Genomic DNA, 22,673 nt, shown 5'->3' with positions numbered 1-22,673 from the left:
CTCAATGTTTCTCTTTTTAATTAATTAATTACATCCCAAATGCTGCCCCTGCTCCCAGTCCCCCTTACAGAGTTCCTTTACCCCCTTCTCCTCTCAGAGGGTATGGCTCCCTTGGCACATCAAGTCTCTGCAGGATTAGGCGTATCTTCTCCTACCGAGGCCAAAATAGACAGCCATGAAGACTGAGCTGTGTGTCTGCTACATAGGTGCCTCTGGTGTTTGTCCATGTGTGCTCTTTGGTTGGTGATTCAGCCTCTGAGAGCCCCTAAGGGTCCAGGTTAGTTGACTCTGTTCATCGTCCTGTGGAGTTCCAATCCCCTTTAGAGCCTTCAATCCTTTCCCCAACTCTTCCATAAGAGCCCCTGACTTCCACCCAGTGTTTGGCTGTGGGTATCTGCATCTATTTCAGTGAGCTGCCTCTCACAGGGCACTCATGGTTATCTTCTGGCCTCCATAGGCATGTACATATACATGTGAACATTCACACACACACACACATACACACACACACACATACACACACCACTAAGTATTACTATAGAATATTAGGTAATAGAGTAAAAATGCTAAATTAATTAATAAAGTGTTTTCTATTCTCCAATGATCTCTAAGATATGCTAAGGAAGTTTTAGAACATTTATTGAATGATATCATCTGTTTAGAAAAATTAAGGGAACATGTATGTTTGCTAATGTTTATAATAAAATGTTTATATAATGCTCTAAGGATACATCAGAAATACTGGTGAAATTTGGAGCTGGAAATATTGTCCTTCTACAGTAGTTTATACCTTTCATATTATGAGCCAGGATAAGATACATATCCATAAGTAGAATAGGAGTGATGGCTTGCCTAAGGTTGGGTACCTCGTAAATGTCAGGAAGTAACATCTAAACTCAAGACTGTTGAAGGCATAGGAGTGCACGTATTAGTACTTTTCTGTTGCTGTGGTAGGATATCCTTTTAGAAGCAGCTTAGAGAAGCAAGTTTTATTTTGGATTACGGTTGCATGGGGGAGCAGTCCAACCTGCCTGAGAAGTCACAACAGTGGAAACATGAGGCCACCCTAAAAAGTGGCCAAGCAGAGCTTAGGCATTCATCTATACACAGAAAGTAGAGAGGGGACAGGGAGTAGAACCTTGAAGCCTATGTAATATAAAGTATAAACCTACAAAGTATGAAGTATAAAACCTTAAAGCACACTTTCAGTGTACTTCCTCCTGCAAGTCTCTGCCTCTGAAAGGTTCCATAACCTTCAGCAAACAGTGCCACCAACTGGGAACCAAGTGGTCAATGCATGAGCCTGGGGGTGGCATTTGTCCTTCAAATCACAACAGGGTATATAACTCAGTAGTAGAACTATTAACTAGCAATACCCTATGTCCTGTGTTACAGGATATTTGATCACACTGTGAACCCCAAGATTTTGATATTTACTGGGAAAACCTGTTTTTAGTTAAGGTGTGGATCCGCCTTAGCACACACCATTAATCCAAGAGCTTTCCTCTTCAATATTGTAAACAGGATTAAAAGAAGGCCATTGGTCAAGAGGATCAAGCAACCAGTTGAACATAGGAAGTAAACGCAGGATTATTAAGAAAAAATCGTAGAGAGTAAGATGAGTCAGGGGTATGGATATAGAGACACACAGGGAGTAGAATGGAGGGACATTTGGTTTGAAGGGAGTTTATTGAGACAGCTTGAAAGAGGGGCACTGCTTCTGGGACATTGGCTAAGGAGAAAGGTCAGCTGGGTGCTTTTTCTGCCTTTCTGAGCTAGGAGGCTTTCACCCCAGCATCTGACTCCTGAGTCTTCACTGTTGGTATCTGACTCAAAGTGTATTTTACCTTCTGCTGGTCCACAATGACTCAAGGAAATTTTGGCAGAACCAACTTTTCTACTAGGCTAAATTATTGAAATTAACCTCGGATGTGTAAGAAGCCAAGGGATATTCTTATCAAGGACTTCAGTTCCATGGATGTCAATAGTAGTAATAGCAAAAGGAATTGCTACTTGTTCTTTCCTTAGTTTGCTGAAATATTTTTTTTCCCCACAGTTGCTGGCTGGCTGTTCCCAAGAACAATGATTATGCAAGAAGTCCACTTTTGTGGTCGTTCATCATACCTGTAACCATTATCCTCATCACCAACATTACTATATTTGTCATAATCACAGTCAAAGTGTTGTGGAAGAACAACCAGAACCTAACAAGGTGAGACTCTCCAGGACTCATGTATATATAACACAGCAAGGACTAACGTATATGTAACACAGCACCTCAGTACACCTCAGACCCCTGCAGAAGGTTTCAACATCTGCACAAACCAAGGGCATAGGGTATTCAAGAGAGATTTCCCAGTGAACTTTGTCCGAGGAGATGGATATTCTCCCCTTCTCTTCTAACCTCAGTGGTCCTGTGTTATGCACAGCATTGTATAACACACTTCTGTAACACATTGGCCCAAGCAAAAATTAAACCACACAGTTTCAAGAAAATATCTTCTCTTCAAAAGCTCCCCTCCAAATTCAGGAAACAAAATTTGAATACTTGAATAAGAGAGTTATAAGGAGGCAGGTGCTAGCATTCATGTTTTCAATTTGAAACTTGCTACCTGCGGAGTTTGGATTATACAGTAGCTTCAAACCTTCCAAAATGTATTCCAAGTATACAACATTTTGAGACTTCCCTTACAAATGGATTCTCTCATTTAGTGACACTGAGACAGTGAGTTGGGTGGCTTACCAGGTCCCACCCAACTGCATGTCTTCTGAATGTGATTTCTCTGGCCCCAGTAGGTGGTCTTATTGTTATCTCTACTATTCAACAAGAGCTTTAGGAAGGATAAAGATCAGAACCCCCTGAATGCATACATGCTGTAACCTCCTGCCCGGGGTTTACGGCAGATGGGGCAGAACATAGTACAGATGAAGCTATAAGCTCAGGCGGAATTCTGCAAGCCTGTTCATTCCAAGCATCCTTTCCATACGGACGTCTGTATGTTACACTCAGCCCACAGGTGGATCTACTTCCTGAGGACAGATAAATGAAAACTACCATCTTTCATGAGAATGCAATCTTAAGTATGTGCTTTACAAATCAAAGTATTACATTTCATACATGGTTAATAGCTCCTATTTAAAGGCTATATGGAGAAATTTCCATTCTCCCTAAGCATTAAAATATACATTTTAGTAATGTTGGGGGGGGAACACTTTGGTGGTGGGTTCTTAGACTAGTTGTATATTAGATTATATTTCATATATATATATATATATATATATATATATATATATATATAACATAATTTTGGGTCACAGATAACAATCAAATTTGTATGCCTCAATTTTGAATGACAAGCCTCTGGTTTTTAAATTGGCTTAATAACAATGAGGAGGATACATAATTTGTTTCAGCTAACCCTCCTTCATGTGCTAGCTAGATACAAACCAAATCACTCCAACACTTAAGGACTTACAATGACAAAGTACTATATGCCATAGGCTTGCACAATGCAAGTAGTTTAGGATAAGCACGTTCAAGTGTTACTAGGTAAGTTATGATGAATCCATTCCATACATAGTTGCTGGAAGTTAATTGATTGTTGGTGATCTTGGGTGGCAGCTTTTTCAGTTGGGGAAGTTTATTTGTGCTTTGTGTTGCTTTTTAGTAAATCCTCTATTACCTCAGCTCATACCTCTTAATATATTGCTATTATAAACTGATATGGTGGGTTTACATTTTGGTGAGTACAGAGCTGAAAATAAGCATAACTAAGACATAAAGAAGTGGGAAAATGTCTGACCAGCAAGAAGAGCAGGAGAATAAGTTCCAATTTGCCTGAGTAAAGGAAGCATGGGGATTTTATTTGGGGAGCCTATACATATTTACATAGGGGATATGTATATATCGCGGAATATGTATATATACTTGGAATACAACTCACAGGGAGGTCCAATTTAGAATCATAACTTAAAAGATGGTAGACACGTGTTTTGGGCAGTTAGCTCAATGTCTCAGAGCACACATGTAAAAATTAAAAGGACAGTCAGAAATACCTCTGAACACATAACCATTTTGCACTACAAAGTTTTTACTGAAAATAAAGAGAAAGGTATTTTTGAGAGTATTCTAACATGGGAGTCTGGTCCTGAAGAGGCCTGGTTCACCCACTCACTAACACTGTCAGGTTCTCAAGAGCAAGAAGAGCAGGCTTGCTCTCCTGGCCATAGGAAGTCACACAGTCAAGACCAGATACTGGGGGTATAGACTTCCATAAGAGAGAGGATCAGTTGGCTTCTAAATCTTATTTTTATATCATCTCAAGGCATAAGAAGTTCCCACGTATCCCAGTCTCCCTATGGAATTCTTCACCAGTTGATCTGTTAATAATAGCAAAAATCCCATTTAAAAAAATAGCAATTCCTCATGAACTTTCCTATGTAGTATGAAAGGAATGGTTTGCCTGCACTTTGAAGGGAATGTTAGGGTCATTTAAAACAGTGGGATCACATTTTCTTCCGAGGGTGATAAGGTATGTATGGTACAACATTAAGTAAGCAAAGTCGATGGGCAGTTGAACATGCTTGCTAGCTATGAGTAGTGATGACTCAAGTAAGCCAAACCCTAACACTCCATATTTTCTCATTTTCTTATTTTCTCATGTAGCACAAAAAAAGTTTCATCCCTAAAGAAGGTTTTCAGCACACTATCTATCGCTGTTGTTTTTGGAGTTACCTGGATCTTGGCATATGCTATGCTAATTAGTAACGATGACATCAGGATTGTTTTCAGCTACATATTCTGTCTTTTCAACACCACTCAGGTATGGTATAGATGGTCAGAAAGAAGCAGAATATGTGTCACCCTGGACCAGTGTTCCTGGTAAACTCCCTGAGGGCCATTGCTTAGTTACCTTTAGGGGGATCTATATTAAATAGACTTCATGAGAAGAACAAAAGCTTCCTGTGTCCCTTTCTGGCTTGGGGGTACCAGAGTAAGATCTTTATAGGTTTGGCATATAACACCTCTTCTCTGATTAAATCATACCTCATGAGGCAAAACACTTCCTTTCTTTTCTCCCATGCAGAGAGTGTACATTGGTTGGAATGGGCAATGGTTATTATTCTTGAACTGTAAATTTTGTAGGTTTGTTGAATTTTTTCTTTCATTTTTTTTCTTAATGTGTTAAGATTGGATTTAGGTCCTTCATTTTTATCTATCTTTTCTGTAAAATCTTAATTACATTTATTATTATTTTAATATATTTTAATTTAATGCATGCCATGGAATATATCTCAGAGGTCAGAAGACAAAATGCAAAAGTCCGTTTTCTCCTTCCACCATGTGGGCCCTGTGCATAGAGAGCTTAGATCCTCAACCCTGGTGGCAGGCACCTTACCCTCTGCGAAGTCTCACAGGCCCAGAAGCAAAATATTCACCCTGGGGAAAACAAACTGCTTATTCTGGAGTTACTGGGTGTACTGGCTGGTTTTGTGTGTCAACTTGACACAGGCTGGAGTTATCACAGAGAAAGGAGCCTCCCTTGAGGAAATGTCTCCATGACAAACAGCTGTAAGGCATTTTCTCAATTAGTGATCAAGGGTGGGAGGGCCCATTGTGGATGGTGCCATCCCTGGGCTGAGTAATCTTGGGTTCTATAAGAAAGCAGGCTGAGCAAGCCAGTAAGTAACATCCCTCCATGCCTCTGTGTTAGCTCCTGCTTCCTGATTGCTTGAGTTCCAGTCCTGACTTCCTTTGGTGATAAACAGCAATGTGGAAGTGTAAGCTGAATAAACCCTTTCTTCCCAATTTGCTTCTTGGTCATAACGGTGAAGGAATAGAAACCCTGATTAAGACACTGGGTCTGAAGTTTTAAAATAAACAATAAAGCTGAAGACCCCTAGTTCAGTGGGGATTCTCTGAGCTTACTAGTATCTTCATCTGGTTCTTTTAACCGTTAAGTGCTAAAATTTTCCATCACGGATTGACTCTGTTTGGTCCCTTGTTGCATTTTGCCAGTGGGTGTCATGTGTTTTGAGTGAAGACAGAGAAAACACTCATCTTCATGATATAGATATAAAGTTATTATATTTTCTAGATGAATTGGCCCTTTCATCATTTGTAGTAAGATGCCTTTTTAATTTCTGATAGTGCCTTTTGTCATAAGGTATAATTTATCTATCACCTAGTCTTGTTATGTGCATTGGTTATATGATCACATGTGTGCACATGCATGAATATATGTATGTATGCATGTGTTTGCATTTGCTATGGACCTCTGTACCTTTAAAGACTATTGTATGTAGGCACCAAATGCATGAGCCTCACTTTTTTGTCTATTGTAAGAGTCTCCACTTTACTAGAGGGTAAGGCTCATTTGGATCTAATATACTCATTGATGTAACTCATTGATGTCAGTTGTTATTTTACAATTTGTCTTCTGTGCTCATTTAGATTTGTGTGTGTGTGGGGGGGGGAGAAATAATCTTTGCAAGTAAAGAGAAGAGTTATTTATGTAATAAGTTTTCTTTCTTGGACAAGACATAGTAATTACCATAAAACCCATTTCTTTTGTAATAACAAAACCATTTATAATCCTTTCCTTGCACACATATGGACTGTTAAATGTGAATTGTTGTAGCATAACACTTATATATATAACAATATGCAACTCTAAAGAAAACCAAACGACCATACAGTTGCTCATCATTCCTTGATTTCGTGCATTATCTCCCTGCCTCCGTATTCACTTCTGATCCATTTTCCATTATTCCTTAGTATCATTTTTCTTTCTGCCCCCTCTCTCTATCTCTATTTCTCTCTCCCTCCCTCTCTCCCTTTTCCCTGCCCCTTCCCTTCTATCTATCTGTCCCCCTCTCTCCCTCTCTGACTCACTCTCTCTCTCTCTCTCTCTCTCTCTCTCTCTCTCTCTCTCTCTCTCTTCTTTCTGTCAGACTATATTTCTTCAGGAGAAGAACATCCACATTACTAACTGGAAGGGTTGTGAGCAGTGAAGAATGTCATACTGACTAACCATTTTGTGTATCTCATGGATGTGAAGCATCCTATAGCAAAATTCTGTTTCCTGGGGGAAATGACCATAGGTTCAGAACTCCATGAGCTAGAATGTGGCTTCCAAGTCAGCAAATGGTAAATGTTTCAGTTTTCTGTGTTTTGTGTCCAGCTAGAACACACATCAGGTAATAGTTGAGTTGTTTTCAGTACAGTTGCACTTGCTTCTACCTTGATCACAATCCCCCAGCTAAGAAATAAGAGCATGTCAACATACAGGTATAGTGTTTAGTTTTACGCTGTACCTGCCTTAACTCTGGGGAGGTGAGGTGTGTTACCCCCGCCCAGCTTCCCTTAAATTCTCAGACAAAACACACTGTCTTAGTTATGGTTTTACTGCTGTGAACAGATACCATTTCCTTATAGGCAACTCCTATAAGGTAAACATTTAATTGGGGCTGACTTATAGGTTCAGAGGGTCAGTCCATTATCATTAAGATAGGAGCATGGCAGCATCCAGGTAGGAATGGTACAGGCAGAGCTGAGGGTTCAACATCTTCATCCGAATGCTGGTAGTGGAAAACTGACCACTCATTTGTTTTTCATTCCTCTGCTACCCACTTCCTCCCCACTTTTGAGTATAATTGATTATTATTATGACTCCATTTTAATTCACATCCCAGTAATCAATAACACTTTGAATTTGGGGATAAGTTCATGATGTAGTAGTATGCATTCATAACTTCTTTCATAAGGAACTTAAAAATTGATATTTTATAGCATCCAGTAAAATGAAGGGTGTCATAACAATAGAATCTGCCTGCCACCCCCTCCCTTGTGCTGCCATTTTCTTATGTCCTACATGTGCATACAGAATAAACCCCACAAATCAATGTTACTTTTCCTGAAAAAGACATATACATCTAAAGAAAATTATAGGTAAAACTTTATATTAGGCCATGTGTCAACCACTTCCAGGACCTTTCCTTCCTTTCTGAAGATTCGAATGTCACATATCATTTCCCTTGAGTCCAAAGTCAATCCTTAGGGTTCTTTGCAACTTATGGTTCCTTGTAATTTATGGTTTTGGTGACTAAGCATTTTCTTTTAACTTTTATCTGTTTTGTTCTTATTCTTGAAGGACTTTTTTTATTAGATATGGAACTCTGGGCTGGGTGAGCCTCCCCCTCCCCCTGCTTTTGGCATTTTAGAGAAGTAATTTCACACTCTGCTACATATCCTAATGAGATGTCCTCAGCCATTCATACTGTTCTACTGTACACAAATGTGCTATTTTTCTCTGCTTACATCACAGTTTTCCTCCTAGCTTTAGCATTCAGTATGTCTATGGCGTACACAGCTCTTACCTTCTTTGCATGTATTTTTCTCAGGATGGCTGAACTGCTAGAATCTTTTATAGTTTTTCCTCCTTTTCTCTCCTCTTCCTTCTGAGAATGCCTTGATGCGAGGCCATTTGGTTTTGCCCTGCAGATCCCAGAGAGCTGTTCATCTTGCTCATTCTTCTTGCTAGTCATTATACTACTGGAGTTAGTTACTTATTCAAGATCTTCCAGTCCCTTCGTTTGGTTCCTAGAACCCCCATGGTGGTCAGAACTGACTCCTACAGAATCCTCTGGCACTCACCCAAACAGTGTGTCGAGTGTGCACCCACACGTTTGCACACGATAAACAAGCAAAATTGTTTAAAACCTGAAAGAGATGAACCTGTTGGTTCTTAATTCTATCACATTTTGTCACATGGATCTACCATCACCTCCTTACTTTTAAATATCATGCCTCGTCAATAACATTACCTTGTACATATAATTTTCTGTAATTATTTTAAATATTTTTGTTATATTTTTAAAGTCTATTGATTACAATCCTTGATTATTAATGATTACTATAAAGTTCAACTTTCATTTTTTGGAGTGAAACGGCATCTACTGGTCCTCCCCCCACCCCCCATCCTTTAAAAGTAATATGTGTGAACAAAAAAAAAAATTTTTTTTTTTTTTTGCAATACTGGAAATCTGAACCAGGGCCTCTTGTTATACAAACACAGTTACTGCTGAGTTATAGTCTGAGAGAAAGAATACTATTAATATTGTATAATTGTTTATTGTCTCCTAAATTTATGGTACAATTTAAAATTTACTACATGATTGACACTGTCAACAATATTTTCTCTTGAAAATATTAAATTATATTTGATATCTGTATTAACTAAATTGTATTATAGATAAAACACTCCATTTAAAAAGTTTCCAAGGTATCTTATTGGATTGTCCTATTGTCCTGACTTCTTTTTAAAGTGAATGGCACATCAGTGATAGTATTTTTGAGTAACCACTTCAGTAGAATGTGAAAAAAACACTGAAAAATTTGCTGGCTGATTTCTGTAGATGCAGTACATTAACTGAAATTTTTTGGCACCAAATTATTTATAAAAACGCTGAATTGCTGCAGAACTTTCCTCATTGATATTTGACACCCTTTAAGTGATAATTTTGGATTCATTTTAGACTATTTGAAGTTTAAAAATGCTACAAAGTTCCCAAATACCCAGCACCAAACATTAGAACTAATAATTACATCTTTAGAATTTTCTTTAAAATGCTGAGTGTGCACCAAGTGCATGCCTGATGTCCATGCAGGCTAGAAGAGGTAGTAAAGTTACATATGGCTATGATGTGGATCTTGGGATTCAAACCCAGATCATTTGGAAGGGCAGTGAACACTTTTAACTGCTGAGCCACCTTTCTAGTCAAAAAATAATATCTTCTTTGCACAACAAAATTATAGAAGAAAACTTCCCAAATCTAAAGAAAGAGATGCCCATGAACATACAAGAAGCCTACAGAACTCCAAATAGGCTGGACCAGAAAAGAAATACCTCCCGACACATAATAATCAGAACAACAAATGCACTAAATAAAGATAGAATACTAAAAGCAGTAAGAGAAAAAGGCCAAGTAACATATAAAGGCAAGCCTATCAGAATTACACCAGATTTTTCACCAGAGACTATGAAAGCCAGAAGATCCTGGACAGATGTTATACAGACACTAAAAGAACACAAATTCCAGCCCAGGCTACTATACCCAGCCAAACTCTCAATTAACATAGATGGAGAAACCAAAGTATTCCACGACAAAACCAAATTCACACATTATCTCTCCAGGAATCCAGCCCTTCAAAGGATAATAACAGAAAAAAAAAAAACAATACAAGGACGGGAACCACGCCCTAGAAACAACAAGAAGGTAATCCCTCAACAAACCTAAAAGAAGACAGCCACAAGAACAGAATGCCAACTTTAACAACAAAAATAACAGGAAACAACAATTACTTTTCCTTAATATCTCTTAATATCAATGGACTCAAATCCCGAATAAAAAGACATAGACTAACAAACTGGCTACACAAACAAGACCCAACATTTTGCTGCTTACAGGAAACTCATCTCAGAGAAAAAGATAGACACTACCTCAGAATGAAAGGCTGGAAAACAATTTTCCAAGCAAATGGTATGAAGAAACAAGCTGGAGTAGCCATTCTAATATCTGATAAGATTGACTTCCAACCCAAAGTCATCAAAAAAGACAGGGAGGGGCACTTCATACTCATCAAAGGTAAAATCCTCCAAGAGGAACTATCAATCCTGAATATCTATGCTCCAAATACAAAGGCAGCCTCATTCATTAAAGAAACTTTAGTAAATCTCAAAGCACACATTGCACCTCATACAATAATAGTGGGAGACTTCAACACACCACTTTCACCAATGGACAGATCATGGAAACAGAAACTAAACAGGGACACAGTGAAACTAACAGAAGTTATGGATCAAATGGATCTGGCAGATATCTACAGAACATTTTACCCTAAAACAAAAGGATATACCTTCTTCTCAGCACCTCATGGTACCTTCTCCAAAATTGACCACGTAATTGGCCACAAAACAGGCCTCAACAGATACAAAAATATTGAAATTGTCCCATGCATCCTATCAGATCACCATGGACTAAGGCTGATCTTCAATAACAAAATAAATAATAGAAAGCCAACATTCACGTGGAAACTGAACAACACTCTTCTCAATGATACCTTGGTCAAGGAAGGAATAAAGAAAGAAATTAAGGACTTTTTAGAGTTCAATGAAAATGAAGCCACAGCATACTTAAACTTATGGGACGCAATGAAAGCATTTCTAAGAGGAAAACTCATAGCTCTGAGTGCCTCCAAAAGGAAACTAGAGAGAGCACACATTAGCAGCTTGACAACACACCTAAAAGCACTAGAACAAAAGGAAGCAAATTCACCCAAGAGGAGTAGACGGCAGGAAATAATCAAACTCAGGGGCGAAATCAATCAAGTGGAAACAAGAAGAACTATTCAAAGTATCAACCAATCAAGGAGCTGGTTCTTTGAGAAAATCAACAAGATAGATAAACCCTTAGCCAGACTCACTAGAGGGCACAGGGAAAGCATTCTAATTAACAAAATCAGAAATGAAAAAGGAGACATAACAACAGATCCTGAAGACATCCAAAACACCATCAGATCCTTCTACCAAAGGCTATACTCAACAAAACTGGAGAACCTGGATGAAATGGAGAAGTTCCTAGACAGATACCAGGTACCAAAGATGAATCAAGAACAGGTTAATGATCTAAACAGCCCTATATCCCCCAAAGAAATAGAAGCAGTCATTAATAGTTTCCCAACCAAAAAAAGCCCAGGACCAGATGGGTTTAGTGCAGAGTTCTATCAGACCTTCAAAGAAGATCTAATCCCAGTTCTTCACAAACTATTCCACAAAATAGAAACAGAAGGTACTCTACACAACTCATTCTATGAAGCCACAATTACTCTGATACCTAAACCACAAAAAGACCCAACAAAGTTAGAAAACTTCAGACCAATATCCCTTAGGAATATTGATGCAAAAATCCTCAATAAAGTTCTTGCTAACCGAATCCAAGAACACATCAAAACAATCATCCATCCTGACCAAGTAGGTTTCATCCCAGGGATGCAGGGATGGTTCAATATATGGAAATCCATCAACGTAATCCAGTATATAAACAAACTCAAAGACAAAAACCACATGGTCATCTCATTAGATGCGGAAAAAGCATTTGACAAGATCCAACACCCATTCATGATAAAAGTCTTGGAAAGACTTCAAGGTTCAAGGTTCAAGGCCCATACCTAAACATGATAAAAGCAATCTACAGCAAACCAGTAGCCAACATCAAAGTAAATGGTGAGAAGCTTGAAGCAATCCCTCTAAAATCAGGGACTAGACAAGGCTGTCCACTTTCTCCATACCTATTCAACATTGTACTTGAAGTCCTAGCCAGAGCAATTCGACAACAAAAGGAGATCAAAGGGATACAAATTGGAAAAGATGAAGTCAAAATATCACTTTTTGCAGATGATATGATAGTATATATAAGTGACCCTAAAAATTCCACCAGAGAACTCCTAAACCTGATAAACAGCTTCGGTGAAGTAGCTGGATATAAAATTAACTCAAACAAATCAATGGCCTTTCTCTACACAAAGAATAAACAGGCTGAGAAAGAAATTAGGGAAACAACACCCTTCTCAGTAGTCACAAATAATATAAAATATCTTGGCATGACTCTAACTAAGGAAGTGAAAGATCTGTATAATAAAAACTTCAAGTCTCTGAAGAAAGAAATTCTAGAAGATCTCAGAAGGTGGAAAGATCTCCCATGCTCATGGATTGGCAGGATCAACATTGTAAAAATGGCTATTTTGCCAAAAGCAATCTACAGATTCAATGCAATCCCCATCAAAATTCCAAATCAATTCTTCAACGAATTAGAAAGTGCAATCTGCAAATTCATCTGGAATAACAAAAAACCTAGGATAGCAAAAACTCTTCTCAAGGATAAAAGAACCTCTGGTGGAATCACCATGCTGGACTTAAAGCTTTACTACAGAGCAATTGTGATAAAAACAGTGTGGTACTGGTATAGTGACAGACAAATAGACCAATGGAATAGAATTGAAGACCCAGAAATGAACCCACACACCTAAGGTCACTTGATCTTCGACAAGGGAGCTAAAACCATCCAGTGGAAGAAAGACAGCATTTTCAACAAATGGTGCTGGCACAACTGGTTGTTATCATGTAGAAGAATGGGAATCGATCCATTCCTATCTCCTTGTACTAAGGTCAAGTCTAAGTGGATCAAGGAACTTCACATAAAACCAGAGACACTGAAACTTATAGAGGAGAAAGTGGGGAAAAGCCTTGAAGATATGGGCACAGGGGAAAAATTCTTGAATAGAACAGCAATGGCTTGTGCTGTAAGATTGAGAATTGACAAGTGGGACCTCATGAAACTGCAAAGCTTCTGCAAGGCAAAAGACACCATCAATAAGACAAAAAAACCACCAACAGATTGGGAAAGGATCTTTACCTATCCTAAATCAGATAAGGGACTAATATCCAATATATATAAAGAACTCAAGAAGGTAGACTCCAGAAAGTCAAATAACCCCATTAAAAAAATGGGGCTCAGAACTGAACAAAGAATTCTCACGTGAGGAATACCGAATGGCAGAGAAACACCTGAAAAAATGTTCAACATCCTTAATCATCAGGGAAATGCAAATCAAAACAACCCTGAGATTCCACCTCACACCAGTCCGAATGGCTAAGATCAAAAATTCAGGTGACAGCAGATGCTGGCGAGGATGTGGAGAAAGAGGAACACTCCTCCATTGTTGGTGGGATTGCAAGCTTGTACAACCACTCTGGAAATCAGTCTGGCGGTTCCTCAGAAAATTGGACATAGTACTACCGGAGGATCCAGCAATACCTCTCCTGGGCATATATCCAGAAGATGTCCCAACCGGTAAGAAGGACACATGCTCCACTATGTTCATAGCAGCCCTATTTATAATAGCCAGAAGCTGGAAAGAACCCAGATGTCCCTCAACAGACGAATGAATACAGAAATTATGGTACATTTACAGAATGGAGTACTACTCAGCTATTAAAAAGAATGAATTTATGAAATTCCTAGCCAAATGGATGGACCTGGAGGTCATCATCTAGAGTGAGGTAACACAATCACAAAGGAACTCACACAATATGTATTCACTGATAAGTGGATATTAGCCCAAAACTTAGGATACCCAAGATATAAGATACAATTTGCTAAACGCATGAAACTCAAGAAGAATGAAGACCAAAATGTGGACAATATGCCCCTTCTTAGAATTGGGAACAAAACACCCATGGAAGGAGTTACAGAGACAAAGTTTTGAGCTGTGATGAAAGGATGGACCATCTAGAGACTGCCATATCCAGGGATCCATCCCATAATCAGCTTCCAAACGCTGACACCATTGCATACACTAGCAAGATTTTGCTGAAAGGACCCAAATATAGCTGTCTCTTGTGAGACTATGCAGGGGCCTAGCAAACACAGGAGTGGATGCTCACAGTCAGCTATTGGATAGCTACAGGGCTCCCAATGGAGAAGCTAGAGAAAGTACCCAAGGAGCTAAAGGGATCTGCAACCCTATAGTTGGAACAACATGATGAACTAACCAGTACCCCGGAGCTCTTGTCTCTAGCTGCATATGTATCGAAAGATGGCCTAGTCGGCCATCACTGGAAAGAGAGGCCCATTGGACTTGCAAACTTTATATGCCCCAATATAGGGGAATGCCAGGGCCAAAAGAATGGGAATGGGTGGGTAGGGAAGTGGGGGGCGGTATGGGGGACTTTTGGGATAGCATTGGAAATGTAATTGAGGAAAATATGTAATAAAAAATATTAAAAAAAAAAAAGGAAACTAGTGGTTGGAGAGATGGCTCAGCAGTTAAGAGCACCTACTGCTCTTCCAGATGTCCTGAGTTCAATTCCCAGAAACCACATGGTGGCTCACAACCATCTGTAATGGGGGTCTAATGCCCTCTTCTGGTGTGTCTGAAAGACAGTGTACTAACATACATAAAATAATAAATCTTTAAGAAAAAAAAAAGAAATTATTGAGTATATAAATCTCTAAGAAACAGAGTGACAGAATGTAGGAAGTAGAAGAAGAAACGGGTAACTTTCCCCCCACACACACACACACAAAATCTCTTCCAGCTTTATAAACTGAAGATTGTAAAGATTAAGGAATAGACTTGCACAGCGGTGATGTCAAGCCAGGGCATGAGCCCTGGTCTTCGAAATATGTGTTACATGCAGCACTGTGTATATCTGAAGGGCATGCATACGTGCAGCAGCTGCAAGCTCCTGTTGTGGAGCCGCTGTGCTTCCTCAGAGTCGGAGGGTGAAATGAAATCTCTTCCTTAGGTACTGCGGAAGTCTGTATTGTAATATTGCCTAGTATTAAAGCTTATCTCTCTTTTCAGGGATTGCAAATATTCATTCTCTACACTGTTCGAACAAAAGTATTTCAGACTGAAGCTTCCAAAGTACTGAAGTCACTGTCATCATCCTTTGACAGAACGAAGCCAATGCCTTCAATAACCCCACTGAAACTGCGTGTAAGGATGTACAATATGCTCAGGTCCCTACCATCCCTAAATGAACGCTTTAGGCTGCTAGAGCCATCTGGAATGACTGAGGAAACATCATTATCTTGAAAGTGACCAAGCAAAATCAAGTGCCTAACAAGACTGTTACCCATGACGGTCTTTTGATTCCAACTCATAAGAATTGTATCTGTTTATGTTATTCTCTAATTGTCCTACAATTTTTTCCTGAATGCATGTTAAGGTTGTTTATTATCACAGGGAGAATGTATTTGGTAGCTCTTTGTGGTTTTTCACTATATTACTATGTGAGTCAAATGAAGAATCATACATATATATTAAGATGACCATAGTTACTAAGTTTGCATGACACACTTTGACAATTATGCAGAACTCACAACAAATTATTTCACGATGAGAAACAATATTACCTTCTAGAACACAGTGGCTCCTGATGAGTACAGGGAGTTGCTTACAGACATTAAACTTTTGCCAATGAATTGTTTGGCAACCAGTCTCCTCTTTAGGAAAAGGTGTTTTGTTTAAAAAGTGTTTTGTGACAAGAATAATCAACTCTGTAAGAAATGGATAGAGAGATAGATTAGTAGACTGCTAAACCTCTAGTTACTTATGCATGTGCATGTGCACGTGCACACACACACACACACCTTTTAATATCTTTTGTTTTGTTTTGTTTTGTTTTTCGAGACAGGGTTTCTCTGTATAACCCTGGCTGTCCTGGAACTCACTTTGTAGACCAGGCTGGCCTCAAACTCAGAAATCCACCTGCCTCTGCCTCCCAAGTGCTGGGATTAAAGGCATGCGCCACCACCGCCTGGCTTAATATCTTTATATTATTGATGATTGATGAGATTCAAAATGAAAAACTATACTCGTAATCACATGTATGGCTTTTAAAAGCTCTAGGTAGTCATAGAACATCAAACCTTGAAGTATGAAGAGAACCCCCTCTGAACTCAGGAGATGCCTTCTTTGAATTTTTGCTTTTTGTTTTGTCAGAAACCGGGCTTCTCATGTGAGTGTATGAACTAAGGATCTAATAAATTTCATGTGATCTTAGCACAGGCTTGTCATCATTCACTAAAGACTGAATTCTTTCTTTTAAAAAATCTGTTTTATGGCTGCATATACCATGTGCATGCAGTGCCAGTGGAGGCCAGAAGAGGGGTCAGATCCCCTGGGACTGGAGTTATAGTTGTGAGTGGACATGCTGGTGCTAGAAATTGAACCTGGGTCCTGTGGAAGAGCATCCAGTGCTCTAAAATGCAAATCCTTCTCACCATTACACAAAGAATGTACATTCTCACAGAAATGGTTGCAAATGACAATTGACAATTGGATTCCGAGGGAAGCCGAGACAAGCTTATTTAATCTATAGTATAGATGAGACCTAATGAGAGAGTAAATAAGTAAAGAGAAGTACAAAAGAAAACCAATTCTGAAAGGCCCATGCTCTAAGCAGTGTTACAGTGCTACACTCAGATATGGGCTGGACAAAGAAAAATAGTAAGATGCGATTGACTCAAAATTTGATCAGATGAAAATATCCCTTAAGCCAAGCCCTGAAAATATGAGGAAAATCAAAACAAACTATACTCAGCCAGAGGAGGATGTGATTTTTTTTCCCTTGGTGGCTAACGTTTCTGTGTTTTTAGTATCTTTCGAGTATCCCAAGTAAAATTCCATAAAATGTTCCTTTAAACATGCAAAGTCCACATGCAATTGTGGAGACTAATTCACATGAAACCCTGAAATTTGACCAGGAGAAGATCATTCCTTTGGTTTGAACTTTTACCCTGGGTGCTAGTCAGCAGTCTCATTTGGTGATATGAATCTAACTCAAATTTAGGTCAAAGGTTAAAGGGAATATGCTAACTTAATGTAAAGTCCAAGAGCCACGTTGGCTTCTGATAACGTTTCTGTGTTCCATTTTGTCTGAGGCAATACCAGGTTTTGTTTATGATCCTGACTTGTGTGTTAGCAACAGCTATTTTAAACATTCAAGTGCCCTGGCTTGAGACGTGAAATAAGTGCATGGTAACATGAACTCCAGGCCTAACTAGAACCCAGAATAGTGATAATGTGTCAGAATTCTATCCCCCATGTCCTGTCTCTGTGTTTCTTTATCCTTGTTCTCAAACATGGCTATTGATTGGCATTGGCACTCCTAACCCTAAAGCCTTAAGATCTAACAAGAAGAGGGATTTCATTCCTCTTGGCAAATCGCTTGGGATTTTATTCTCCTTACTCTTCCAGCAGAAGCAGAGGTGTTTAAAATAGAGGGACTCTAAGACTATTTTATGGTACTTAAAAAGGGAGGACCAAATGAGATGCACTGTAGACAGCCACAAGGAAGCAAGGGGAGAAGACACTTCTTTTGAGCCAGAGACATGAAGAACAAAACATGAAGGTATGAGCAGGAGCTGAAAACACCTCTTCTCAGTGGTCTGGGATTGAGACAGAGTCAACCAGCTTTCCCTTAAAAAAGGGCAGAAACGACTCTGGGCTGCCACCCCGTCCTATGCAACAGGTTCTTAGCAAGTCTCACACTGGGTGCAATCAGCAAAAGTCAAGAAACAGGAGTCTATAGAGCACACAGGTAGCCCTCTGCAATAGAGTACAGTGGGCAGGGAGAGACAAGGAGGGCAAGCAGGTCCAGAGCTGCTATCTTCTACCCAGAATATATGCTTAGTGCTAGACATTTTATGGTAGCCTGGGTCAAATACTCATTGTGAGGGAGAGATAAGGGATAATTTATTTGACAGATGCTTATTAAGCACTGTGAAGAATAGACAACTACATCACAGAAGGGATGTTGAAAGCAAAATTTAGAGGGCTACTACATCTGACAAAATACAAATATCTGCTTAGAAATGAGCCAGTCTAAGACTGGTCACTCATCTTCCTCGTCTGAACTGTCTTTGGGATCATCCATAGGGAGAATAGGATAAGAGTAAATACAGACTATAACATGTGGCTTTAAAAAGAAAACCAAAACACCGTATAGTAAGTAAGACTTCGAACTGGTTTTCATGCTGTTGAATATGAGCAGGTCCTACTCTACCCATTTTCTGGTTACCTCTGTGATAAGAGTTCCTGATGACTTTTTCTTCTTCTTTTCCTGCAATGTCAATAGAAAGAAATCATCTGACCTTTGGATTTTCTTGCCTGCATCTTAACTGACATTTGAAAGTTCACAATTCAACTGCCAGTCCCTTGCTCTTTCCTCCTCCCGTATCCATCTTTACGTTTATCTTGCTTCTTTGTTTTTTCCCCCCGCGTTTGTGTGGTGTTATTCATGACAGTAAAGCTAATGAATCCACCTAACTGTTGGTTTCTGGACAATTGAGTAAAGCAGTTTCAGCATATATGGGCACTTTTTAACCTTATGAGTTTGTAACTAACTCATTGTAAATTAAAAATACCATAATAAAATGCATTTAATATGCCCAATGTAGCAAGTGCTATAGCTTAGCCTACACAAACATGTGTATTTTTTAACACTTTATTAAATCAATAATAGCTAGCTGCATATGTATCAGAAGATGGTCTAGTCAGCCACCATTGGAAAGAGAGGCCCATTGGTCTTGCAAACTTTATATACCTCAGTACAGGGGAACACCAGGGGCAAGAAGTGGGAGTGGGTGGGTAGGGGAGTTGGGGGGAGTATGGGAGACTTTCGGGATAGCATTGGAAATGTAAATGAAGAAAATACCTAATAAAAAAATCAATAAGAGCTGAGCTGTTTTCTAAGGAGGCTGAGTCATTTTACAGTGGCAACAGCAATACGTAGCAGTTTAGTGCTAACCTTTAAGGTTTTGATTATTCCAAAGGGTGTAAATAGTTATAATTCATTTTTGGCCCATTGGTCATGTTTCTGAGTACCAGCTCTTAACTGAAGATGTGGAGTGTTCGTGTTCGTGTGTGTGTGTGTGTGTGTGTGTGTGTGTGTGTGTGTGTGCAGTAGAGGCAAGTAGGGCAGAGTGACATGATCCAATGCTTATCTCTTACAAGCTGTTCCCAGGGGCCTCTGGTACAGTTCCTATCTGTATAGTTTGGTACAGTTCCTATCTGTATAGTTTCCTCAGTGGAACTTTGCTACATGCAGAGGTATGATCTTACAATTTGTTGGACTTTGTTTGGACTTTGTTTGCCATGAAACCATAATATAATAACTGAGACTTTCTGGACCTTGGTGATAATAAATGAAGATGAAACCCCCTACCCCCAACCACCCGGTACTCACTAGACAGCAATAGAGAAGGGATGTGTTCTAGACTGGGAGTTTAGATGACAGTTACAAGTCATGTGATTTGAGATAAGACTATAAGACATTGTAAAGGAATAAGCAAGACAAGGAAAACTCTGAATTTCAGGCCACCACTAAAATTTGTGACTATGAAGGTAAGCTGAAATTATTAACAAAATAGTACCCCAGTTAAGTAGTGAATGAGTATATTGTCCTGAAAGCAGACAAACAACAGTACTAAAGTCCTCTCTGAGCACTGCTACAAAATCCACATCCTCTTCTTTCCAGATTATTCTGGCAATGAGATCTCTGTTTCTAGATATAGATTTTTTTAAATAAAAAGTATACTCAAATTACACCTATAGGCATTGTATGGTTTTTGCACAGATACTATAGGGAACTGTGTCCATGTCTAGGACATATGGTATTATAGGCAAGAATATAAGGGAACATAGCAAAAGAACAAATTATAAAGGGAAAAGTCTGAATGAGACCAGAGCACACATCTAAGCTTTCTTCCCGGACACACTTAATTTCTTCCAGCAACAAGTCCCTAAACCATGTGAACAGTCTGCCAGAAGTTACTTGTGAGACTTAGATTAAACCACTCCCCTTTTTTCTTTGTTGTTAAAGGAGATCACAGGGTCCACTGGTTGTTGTATACTAAGATTCCTGGCACCCAGATTGCAAGCAGATTGAAAGGTGTTCAGTGTAAAATACATTTATTCAAACACTTTAGACACAAGGCATGGCTCTTAATAAAGAACAGTGGAAGCATTGTTGAATTCTAGTTGCTCAGACACTAGTCAGGGACCAATGTGTAAGCAGTCTTTTCAAGGGTTGGCCATCTTCTGCTACTGTGGTAACACTTTTAGTCATGCCAGGATAACTTTTTGAAACATCTTTTGCACACTCATAATGTTTTTGAGGTATAACTTATATATGTTTCTTTTCATTGAGTTAGTTTTTTTTTTTTCTTGAAGATAGAACATTAACGGGTATGCATGTTCTCGTGTGCAAGGGTTCCCTGCTACACTCCTTTTGTCCTAGGGTCTGAACTCCAAGTCATAAGGAAGATAGAAGAATACTATTACCTGACAGCAGCACTCGGAATCAGTACTATTCGGTTTTAAATGAGAAGCACTGAGGAACAGTTCCTAGGGAAATTAGGGAAATCTTTTGTTCTATCAGCAGCCCTCTGCTTCTCGATCTCTGAAAACAACTGCTGAAAAGCCTTTATATGCAACTGTTAAAAACAATGTATAGGGGCAAAACTTTTTTTTTTTTTTTTTTAAAGACAGGGTTTCGCTGTATAGCCCTGGCTATCCTGGAACTCACTTTGTAGAACAGGCTGGTCTCAAACTCAGAAATCCTCCTGCCTCTGCCTCCGGAGTGCTGGGATTAAAGGCGTGAGCCACCACACCCAGCTGGGCAAAACATTTTTTAAGCACCTCTACAAATTTCAGCGTTCAGTCTGAGGCTGGTCTTTTGTTTTGTTTTGTTGGATATTTCCTTTATTTATATTTCAAATGTTTTCCCCTTTCCAGGTCTCCCTTCGGAAACCCCCTATCCCATTCCCTCTCCCCCTGCGGGAGCTCCCCCACCCACCCCACCTATTCCCATCCTTCCACCCTGGCATTCCCCTACACTGGGGCATTGAACACTCTCAGGCCCGAGGGCCTCTCCTTCCACTGATGGAACAGGGCTATCCTCTACCACATATGCAGGTGAAGCCATGGGTCCCCCCATGGGTACTCTGGTTGGTGGTCCAGTCCCCAGGAGCTCCGGGGAGTCTGGCCTGTTGACACTGTTGCTCCCTCCATGGGCTGCAAACCCCCTCAGCTCCTTCAGTCCCTTCTCCAACCCCTCCATCAGGGACCTCCGACCTCAGTCCAATGGTTGGCTGTGAGCTGAGCTTCTGCCTCTGTCAGGCTCTGGCAGAGCCTCTCAGGAGACAACCATATCAGGCTTCCATCAGCAAGCACTTCTCAGCATCCACAATAACGTCCAGTTTGGTGGCTGTATATGGGATGGATCCTCAGGCGGGGCAGTCTTTGGATGGCCTTTCCTTCAGTCTCTGCTCCACCCTTTGTCTCCATATTTCCTCCTGTGAATATTTTGTTCACCCTTCTAAAAAGCACTGAAGCATCCACATTTTGATCTTCCTTCTTTCTTAGGCTTCACATCGTCTCTGAATTGAATTTTGGGCTAATAGCCACTTATCAGTGAGTCCAAGCCGTATTTGCTCCTTTGTGACGGAGTCACCTCACTCAGGATGATAATTCTCAAGTTCCATCCATTTAAACACATCCAAAAGAAAAGAAAACGGAATTTAGGCGAGTGTAGTCAAATCTCTATCCTATAAAAGCCTTCTTGAAGCCTCGGTTTTACTATCCAAGTTTGTCTTTTGCACCCGTGGGTGTGCCCTCTAAACTCGGAGCTTCCTAAATGTTTGGGTAGAGCTTAGCTGGGGAACTGACTCATCCTAGCACTCTTTCGGCAAAGCGTAGGCGCTCAATACTGAATGAATGAATGAACGTGTAGAAAGAAGGCGGGAAAGGGGTTCGTTTTTTCCGAGATGTGACAGACTAGCGCGTTGTCACGACAGCCACAAAGCAACAAGACCCAAACCTTTCTGGACAGATGCCCCACTTTCCCCAGGCTCTCGCAGCAAACCCAGCCCTGCAGACTACGCCCCGCCCACCCGGCAGCTGGCCGGAAAACCGGAAGTGCTGGTAATTCCCCGCGCATGCGTGTCCGCCTCGGCTCGCACTTCCTACACTCGGTCATCCAGTGAGGAAGCGGGGCCGCTCACCCGACGCAGCGGGGTCTTTGCCCGCCCCGCCCCTCACC

General features: G+C 40.0%; 1 protein-coding gene across 1 annotated transcript in view; it reads left to right on the top strand.

The window, feature by feature from the left end:
* Adgrg7 (adhesion G protein-coupled receptor G7) overlaps positions 1 to 15,661 on the top strand; it is an 84,391-nt gene extending 68,730 nt beyond the window's left edge. The window contains exons 14-16 of the mRNA XM_021184877.2: positions 2,057 to 2,212; positions 4,667 to 4,823; positions 15,428 to 15,661. Coding sequence (XP_021040536.2) covers positions 2,057 to 2,212; positions 4,667 to 4,823; positions 15,428 to 15,661 — 547 coding nt within the window. The remainder of the gene's footprint in view (positions 1 to 2,056; positions 2,213 to 4,666; positions 4,824 to 15,427) is intronic.
* The last annotated feature ends 7,012 nt before the right edge of the window (positions 15,662 to 22,673 follow it).

Source organism: Mus caroli, unplaced genomic scaffold (genome assembly GCF_978045245.1).
Source record: "Mus caroli unplaced genomic scaffold, Mus_caroli_1 scaffold_17, whole genome shotgun sequence".
NCBI lineage: Eukaryota > Metazoa > Chordata > Mammalia > Rodentia > Muridae > Mus > Mus caroli.
The sequence above is the reverse complement of the archived record's forward strand: the minus strand, read 5'-3'. Positions and strand labels throughout refer to the sequence as shown.